General features: G+C 44.6%; 1 protein-coding gene across 1 annotated transcript in view; it reads right to left on the bottom strand.

The window, feature by feature from the left end:
- Nucleotides 1-6023, bottom strand: part of WSCD1 (WSC domain containing 1) — a gene marked incomplete at its 3' end in the record, with an annotated part of 19871 nt that extends 13848 nt beyond the window's left edge. The window contains exons 1-2 of the mRNA XM_009695840.1: nucleotides 5600-6023; nucleotides 604-718 (exon numbers count right to left, since the gene is read on the bottom strand). Coding sequence (XP_009694142.1) covers nucleotides 604-718; nucleotides 5600-6023 — 539 coding nt within the window. The remainder of the gene's footprint in view (nucleotides 1-603; nucleotides 719-5599) is intronic.
- Between the last annotated feature and the right edge of the window lie 3214 nt (nucleotides 6024-9237).

The raw sequence follows: 9237 nt of genomic DNA, 5'->3' as shown, positions 1-9237 counted from the left end.
GCCTCTAAATTGCACTGTTTCTTCTGCATTCTCTTGTGCTTGGGAGCAATGGGAAGTCTTTTTCATAAATATTTTCATATAGTCCTGCCTGAGGTGCTAATGACCATCCCTGGCCTGCTCCCTGCTGTGGCTGACCAGGGCAGGCAGAGTGGAGGCAGCAGCTGGGCCTGCCTGTTCCCTGATGACCGGCAGCAACCTGGGCTGCACTGGGAACGGCCCCACTCCTTACCATGCACCTGGTTGTCCTGCTCTCTCTGTTTTCTGGGAATGCTAGTGTGTTCATAGTTTTTTTTAATGTTTTAGCCCAAAGATTTGGGCTAGAGGGCAATATCTAACAAAGACTGTCTAACAAAACAGTCATTTTTTGACCAGGACAACAGAAAATATATTGTGAGTAGCCATGCTATAATAAAGAGAATAGGCAGCAGTGAAATAGTCTACTTTAAGCAAGGTAGCAGAGCTACACCATGCCTTGAAGGTATGAGATAATCACAGTTTTCACAGATGCTATATATTTAATGTATGCATGCTTTTCCCATTTCAAACTCAGTTCCACTTATTGTCAGGAAAGAGAAAACTTGCAGTAAAAAAAATACCACTCACCTCTCAGCACAAGCTTCCTGACAGTGAGATACTGTCATTTTTCTTAAGTCATAAAACACAGCTCCCTTCAGTGTCCTCTCTCTTGGATCATCACTGAAGCATCCCATGTAGGTCCCTGTGTGCGTGCAAGACCAGAGTTAGGCAACGTGCATGGGATGGAGACAGGGAGAGGGAAAAAAACATCCAGTGGCAATCCAGCGCCACAAGTTGCAAGCAGGGATGTATTCCATCAAGTCACAACCTGTCTGGGGCCCTGCCTGCTCTGCAGATGTGTCCACTGGTACCAAACCTTTGTAGGTGCTATTGAAGGGGTAAGCTCAAGTGTCCAACGGAAATGAACAGAAGGGAAATTAAACTTTTCCCTTACCCAGGGGTAAGACCCAGAGTCTGCGACTGCCCTGGAGCCATGGTTCCCACAGGCGGCCGCTGTCTGCTCGACTCCCTCCCTTTGGGGACAAAGCATGGTGAATTTCTAAAGTAAAGGAGAAGGTATTCTTCAAAATGGTATAAACTTTGAGAAATCTTGTTGGATTTCTCCCAAGTTTTCTTGAAAATCTGTAGTTGATAATCAGATAGTGCAAGAGAAATATTAAGAAAATCAATTTTCTTCGGGTACACAGAATTATATTAAAGCTATAATGGAAAGATAACTTCAGTCTTAACTAGGCAACACTGTCTAGCTATCGCATTGAGCTATCTCTTTCTCTCTGGTGCAAGTCAATCTCTTGCTTTACTTAGCATATGAAAGATAAATATTTCTCTTCAACTGCATCCTACGTTAAGCCTCTTCTTTGTTGTCATGAACAAAATACTACAAAAATCCAGACCATTTTTTAAATATATGATAGCAGGGATGATGTGGAGTCCCACTATTATACAGCAATTTTGTGTATATAAGTACATTTTATCATTAAAATATGAAGGAAAAAAAGAAATTTGATTTTAGAACTAGCAGTATTGAGATGATAATGCAGGGAAATTAAATAACATGAACTATGGGCAGGAAGAGAATATATGATGAAAAATGAAAATAAAAAGCATTATATGAGCAATAAAATAATCCACAAGAAAAAGAAAGTTCAAGCTACTCTAACAGAGATTTTGGAAGTAGGAATAATAAATTAAACATTTAAATATTACAAACACAACAGTAGATTCAAAGATCTGCACATTGGCAATTTGCAAACATGCAATTAGAAAATTCACAAGGTGTGAATATACACCCACAGCATGCTGCTAACGAGATGGGAGTCACACAGCTGCAATAAGGATGTTCTACAATTTACTGGAGACTTTTGATTTGGGTACTTTGATTCAAACCAGTAGCAGCAGAAATCTCAGGATGTGGGGCGAAGGAGCCCGAGTCAGGCGGCAGGGGCAGGCCAGCCAACGCGGGTGGTGTCTGCCCTCCTCCCTGTGTCTCTCCCACGCTGCTGCCAGCCCGGCAGCAGCATCTCAGTCATGTCCTCCTAGGAATGAGTCACGGAGAGAGTCCGCAGTCTTGGAGAGGAACATCACATCAGCGATCCAGTCCCTGTCACCTCTGCATCCTGTGCGATGGCATAACCAGGCCAGGGGAGACAGTATAAAACACCCCATCCACTGGAAGCATTCCTAACAGAAACTTTTCATTTTTTATCTACAAAATTCCTGGTTTCGTTTGTTGAACTAACAGTATTTGCCAGTCTCCCTGGCAGGATAAGATGTTGTTCCTACCTTGAGCCGCTTGAAATGTAAGCAGGCAAGATAGCTTGATGTGGAGAAAAAAAGAAAAGGACTTGTATTTTCCCACCAAAGGCTGTGCGATCCTGGGTGGACACAGAACAAGGCAAAGCAAGCCGGGAGGTGTTCACAATATGCTGGAGCAGATGCCATTGTTTTTGTCTCAGGTTAAGGGTCTGCGCCGGGAAGCAGACCGAGGGCTGGCTTGCAATCCCTGCGTGTGAGCAGGGGCAGAGCGGCTGTGGCGCGGTGGGAAGCACAGGCGTTACTAGGTTGGCACTGATGAAGAACGCACAAACACAGCCTCCATGGTAAGGCAATGTGCCGCTTTACTGAGCGGGAACCGCAGGGCAACTCTGAAACTTTAATAAGCATTATAACCACGGAGGAGTTCATTATGTCTTGGAAGGGATCCATAATGAAATAACAAGCCTGTAAGTTTACTAGGAAAAGGGGGCGGGGGGGAGATAACATGCTCTACATAGGTAGTTAAATTTTTAATTGATAATTTCCAAAGGCATTCCAATGCTTGTTAATAATATTGTTATTAATAATGTCACTGCATGTTCAGTCAGATATTCAAATAGTGCATATTTGAATCTATATAATTCAGTGTGATGTAGCAATAAATAGTCCTCTGGCTCCCCTCAATCAGCAGTTAGAACCTGAGCAAGGCTCTAGCCTTAACGAACTTTATGGAAAATTTTCAAAATTAATCTTTTTGGTTTTAATTGAAGTTTTTAAAGAACAGTTTCATCCCCTGCCTGATATTAGAGTAGCTCATAAAGACTCACCACATTTCTCTACTTTTTATCTATTCTTTCATTCCTTGGGGGAAAAAAAAATCACCAAACGCAAGAGGGACTCGAGCAGCCCAAGCAGCTACAGCCCATGAGGGCAGAACCAGGCGTGCTGTCTTTACACAGCTGGGACTGGGGAAGAGGCAATGCGAAAGAGCTCTTGGGCACTGGCTGAGTTCAGCGAGCCAGGTTTACTTCACGGAACCCACCCAAACTACCTGTGCTGCCAGAGCACATGCAGCGTGGATGTACAAATCACAGGGCATGCAGAGCAAGGGAGCAGGATGTGTCCTATTTTATTTTATTGCTTTCTCTCCTCCCCAGCCCCCTCAAGTCTCCCAGTGTGGAACAGCAAGTCTGCCCAGGCAGCACCCTGCCTGAGCCCCTCCTTGTTAAATCACCAGCCTCTACTGAGCAGCTGAGACCGGGGCGTCTGCTGCTTGCAAAAGAGTGGAAAAGTAATACTTCGTGAATATTAAATACTGATTTTATGAGGTACACATACAAAAGTGGTAGCCTGGACGGTTCATGTGATTCTTTTCTGCAACTGTCCGTAAAGAGCTTATTAAAGTAGGTGGTGATCGAAGTCAGCAAAAGACATATTTGCTAAAGTGAAGGTGTGCCTTCCTCCCACAGAGAGCTGACAGTGTCTGTGTTCAGCCCTTCCCATTGGGGACGGGGATGGGAACAGGGCCATTCCCCAAAGCTTTCTACTCCCCTGCACCAGGCTTGGTCACTGGTGCACGGGATGGAGTAATTGCAACCTTGTGTTTCATGCTAGTCCAGGGGCTGTCATTAGGCTCTGAGCACCCAGGCTATGTGCTCAAGGCACATCACAAAATGCAGTGGGGTTCTCTGGGAGACATCTGCTCTTTGCAGCCTCTCTCCTCTGCCACCAAGACCTGCTACCAACAGGATGCTACAAAGCATCTGTGGAGCACTCTTGGAAGGTCCAGCCTGGTGCTTCAGGTAACTCCAGTGGTTACAGTTTGCCTGACTCATGCTGTGTGACTCATCTCCCATACACCATCACTATCACCTTCTTGTTCCCATTTCTGACAACTCACTCAATAGGAGTCACGAGGTGGCGTGCATTTTGTGTGATTTTTGCAGAAGATGCCCTTTTGTTTGGGTGAATTTATTCAACAAACTAAAGAGCAGTTTAGTAATGTGGTGTCTAGTCATCCAGATCCCATTCCTTTGTTATTATCAGTGAAATATCTGCAAGAACAACTAGTTCTTCTAAAAGGCAATGGATCAAAGATCACAAACTCATAATTTGAGGCTGCAGCCTTGAGAGCATGGTCAGTCACCTAACTTGAATTCTGATGCTTTCTGTGTTGGGCTCCTTAAGGCTTGTCTGCTCCCTGGGGACACTCAGCCTTCAGAGATGATTGCAAAGTTGGGGCTCCAGCTCCCCACTGCACAGTGAGCAGCTCAGCTGTGTCAAAGCCCAACACCATGGGCGTCCAGCTTTGTACCCCTCCCCAGAGTGCGTCTTGGGCTCAGTGAGGGGGTGCCATCCCAAATTCACCCGGGATGATGCAACTCTCTGTGGGGGGTCATAAGGGTATAAAGCCATGCAGGAAATGCGAACATCTACAGACCCGTGTTTTGCTTCTTTGCTTGTTCTGGATAATGGTTTCTGAAAAGATTTCCTACTGAAAAAAATGAAGCAGTCCATGCATGTGTTTATCAGCAACACTTAGTACAGCAGAATCGGGCTCACAGTGAAGTGAACTCACATTTCTGTCAAACCTGAGTGGATTTCCATTAGAATTGGAAAACAGACAGTTTTGTACCCTGTGCTCTAGCTGCTGATGCACTGCACCCGTGCAGTGGTGTGAATTCCTCTTGTGTTGCCCTTGACCTGTTGTAAATTTCCAGCAAACTTGCCAAACACCGTGAGTTTGTCTCTGATTCAGGAGGGTTGTATGACCCAGCATCTTGGCCCCCTAAGGACAGTGTGTTTGCAGATGGTCACAAAGGGCAGGGCAGGAACAGTGAATGTGATTGCAATAGCAGAATTTAGTATATGCTAGAAAGCTTTAGCAGCAAGGAGGCACTTCTAGACTTCAGGTATTGTGTGGTTTTGTATAGTTAATTTAATAAAACCCACTTTTAAAGTGTTCCCTGTTCTGAGAAAGAAAATCAATTAAACAGTGTTCATCTCTGCCTGCTTTAAGAGAAAATAATTTGAATTAGGGAAGCATATTTCACTGTCTGGGCTTCCATTCAATCAATAAAAATACTTTTTTTGGAGGAAGTTGCAGCTCAGCATGACCAGGGACATCAGGATCTTACTTTGGCCTGTGCATATGCTTAAGAACTGGTTTGAAAGTGATGATGAGCCAGGAGGAAGGCTTTTCTGCAGGGATACTTTGTGGTGCTTACCACCCTCTGCCTGGGATGGTCCTAGGAGGAAGTGTAGTTTATGTGCGTGCCAGAAAACGGGACAGGGGTATATCCCTTACCTTTGTGTTCAGCAGTGTGCTTCATCGCTTTAAATCCCACTGTTTGCATGGGCTCCTGATCACTGATGAACCTGTGAAACCACCTTCTTCTCAACTGCCTGAGCTCCAAGTTGCGGGACACAAGCCACTGTGGGCTGTGCTGGTCCAGGGCTGGCTCCTGCAGCGCATCCATGCCTACCAGCAGCCTGGGACCGGAGCGAGGGTTTTGCAGCATCCTGGGGTCTGCAATCCCAACCCCGGCCATCCCGTCCGGTGCCTGCAGGGCCTGATTAGTGGAGGTCCCACGTGAACCTTGCTGGATAACCAGGCGGGTCCGCTGTAGCAGCAGGAGGCTGCCAGCCATCAGGTAAGCTGCTGTGAGGAAGAAGAGTAGAAACTGGGTCCGACGGAGAAACTTCTGTAGCCTGAAGAAAGCTTTGGCCATGCCCTTACTGAAACCGGGCCCTTCACACCTCCCGATGGGCCCCTGAATCTCCGCCTGTCCAGATGCTGGTTCCTCCCATAAGTTCAGCCCATCACTTCGGTGCCTTCTCCCAACAAAAAACCTTCTTCCTGGACGGCCGTGTCAGAGAGAGCAGCCTGATGCGACACTGCCGCCAGCCTCAGGCACCCAACTGGCCAAGGGGCTCTGCACGCACCCAGGGTGATGCCATCATCATGCTCTGCCAAGCGGTCTAACAGCTGATGCTGAAACCTGAAATACCAAGGGGAGAAGATTGATTCACATCCAGATAGAAAATACCCATCATCAGGGTGACTTTCCACCACCCACTCCCTTTTTTTTTTTTCAGCTGAGCATTTCTCCATCTGTTGTTTATAATTATGAACTTGAGAAACTATAATCCAATGAGAATGATTGATTAAGCAGAAGCTAGTTTCAGATCTTCAGCCTTACTTATTTTTTTTCTTTCTTTTAACTTGGAATGCACAAGAAATACTTTTACAATGAGGTTATTTCTCTTGGGAGGTTTGGAAAAAATGTTCTTTATTTTCTTTTGTCAATAGCTGACATCTCCATTCTTTTTCACTGGCTGGAACAGGCAGCCACAGTATAGGCATCTTTTTAGGAAGGTATTATCAAATTCCTTCCTTTCAGCTAAACAGTAGCTAAGCTACAAATGCAGATCAGAAGGAAACAGCAGTGTGAGTGTGTGGGAAAAAAAATGGAATTGCATCAACTCACAATAGATAAGATAATAATTATTAATCTCTTTGCAGCACAATAAAGTCAGGCTTTATGCTGGAAGGATATTTGGGGATTCTGTACTTGCACAGAGAGCTGTGTGAGTTGCTGTGCGTGTCACTTTAAAAGAAACCAGAGATTCTGCTTTTTTTTGAGTAGATTTCTATCACCAAATATTGACGTGTGGATATGCATGGATAAAAACTAGTGAATGTTTGAAAAAGATTCATTGCAAGTTTCAGCAGATATCTCTTGACTGCTTCTGAGCTTTCCAGGCATTAGTTGTGCTGATGTATACCATGATGGGATTGTCTGGGCAAGAAAAGCTCCTTTGTGCTCTAGGGAACCTTTAACCTCCTGTAGCAAATAAAAGCTGGCATCTCCCCATAAGTTCCTGTTTTCCCAGTCAATCACTTCACTGTGGAGCCAGGCAAGTGTTGAGAAAAGATGCGCTGTTTTCCAGAAAAGAAAATATTATGGCTTTTGCTTAACTTGCAATTGGGGCACACTCTTGAAATCCACAGTCCTGGCAAAGAAACATCCATTCACTGTATTTCTTGTTTCAGTATCTCATTTAAAGTTTTGTGGATATTTGCTTACACCTCTTTCTTAAATAGATGCTACCAATTAAGTCTCGACCCATTCCCTTTTGCATTTAGTTGTGCAACTTCTTTCTATCTTAAGCGGCAATCAAAAACAAAGCTCAAAAACTTCTAGGCCAAAAATATACTCAACTGGATCTTTTGTCAATTGAGCCTGAATTCCTTTTGTGTGACCTTTCATCCTTGATTGCTGAACAGGGTTGGCACAAGGCAGGAGTTCCTGTCTTCTAGTCTTACAAGCCGGGTGGTCTTGAGGACCTGATTTGGGTGCTTTTTTAAAATATTTTTTTGTTAAAGTTCTTGTATGCTGGTCTCAATTGTATAGGGCTGAGTTATATCCAAAAATATTCTCTGTGTTTATCTCTACACTTTCTCCAAGAACTCAGGATAGTGAGCAGGTGCAAGGGCTATGAAGCTGTAGCATGCTGTAGTAAATTAAGACCACTTTCTCCACTGTAAAATTTAACACACCTCCCTTCTGATCAGCTCCAAAGCCAAAGAAAATACATTGATTTACACCAGCTAAAGAACTGACCCTTAAAGTTAAATTACTGAAAATCTCTGATCAACTTTGTGAGTGCTCAGGAATTACGGTAAAAGGGTCAGAAGTATCTAGACAGATGAACAGGAAATTAGCCATAATTAGATACTGCAGATTGTTACTGTGGTAATTTATCTGAAGAAATACTGTCTATCAGCATAGGTGTGATTTGATTCACTGGTTGTTCCTAACATGGGGCTACTGGAAACTTGAGCTATTCCCAAAACAGGCTGTCTAATCGAAAAGGAAGATGCAGGCATGTATTAGTCGTTTGAGATTCTGACTGGGAAATTACCATGCTCCTTACAGCATACAGTACTTTGAGATAAAGCTTGGCCAGCGGAGGAGGCAACCGCACACCTTGGTGGCTGGTGGCTGAGCAGACAACACGCTGTTCAAGCTGTCATCTCTAATGCAAAGAGATGACCATTCTTGATAAAACGGTGCTGCAAAGCCTCATCAGTGAGAAGATAATGGCTGCAATGACACAGGTATTCAAAAGGTTTAAGATTTTTTCCAGCAAGATTTAGCAGCAAGATGAGGCTAGATAAATTTATCAGATTTGCAGTCCTCTTTGCCCAACTGTAATTCAGGGTTTCATAGCTCTTTTGGTTTACTCACAAGGTGATCAAGTTACAATATCAAGAAATACTTCGAGCCAAAGTTCTCAAGTGGATCCAAGTAATTTGCATTGGAAACGCAGCGCTGTGGCAGCCGGGAACCTTTAGGCATTGCTAATCAGCGATGTCGAGAGTGTCAGCTGGGCTGGAGAAGGACCACCAAAGCTGTGTAGCGGATGTCAGGCATGTTATGCTTTGAAACTGTATCACTGGCCCAATTTAGTCCCTTTTAATGGCACTGTGTGCTTGAGTCTTTCAGTGGATTTCAGTCGAGTTTCTCCATGTTTGCAGTGATGTCAAGTGGAGCAGCTGGAAGCTGCATCATCCCCACGACGAGAGGATGTGCCACTTATCTGGGCAGCATGTGGCAATGCCTCCTGGTGCCAGGGAAGACAGAGCTGGCCACCACCTGCCCAAACAATGCCCGTCCAGGGTATGATGTGCTGCCTCCCATGTTAGCAGGATGAAAAACCTACTAGGCATCAACAGAACTGGAGTAACTGCCCAAGATAGTGGACCTAATTTAAGTATGCAGCAAGCTCAGCATCCAAGCACTAAGAAACGTTTGGCATTGCTCCTGTTGCTCTGCCTAGGTTGTTTGTTTATTTATTAACTAAGGAGAAGCTGCTTCTGGGTCTCAGAAAGCTAACTTTGCCCTTGCCCAGTGTTTGAAAAAGTTTGAATGGTACCAG

This window comes from Cariama cristata, unplaced genomic scaffold (genome assembly GCF_000690535.1).
Source record: "Cariama cristata isolate BGI_N322 unplaced genomic scaffold, ASM69053v1 scaffold33532, whole genome shotgun sequence".
Classification (NCBI taxonomy): Eukaryota; Metazoa; Chordata; class Aves; order Cariamiformes; family Cariamidae; genus Cariama; species Cariama cristata.
This window is presented reverse-complemented; position numbering and strand designations above follow the sequence as displayed.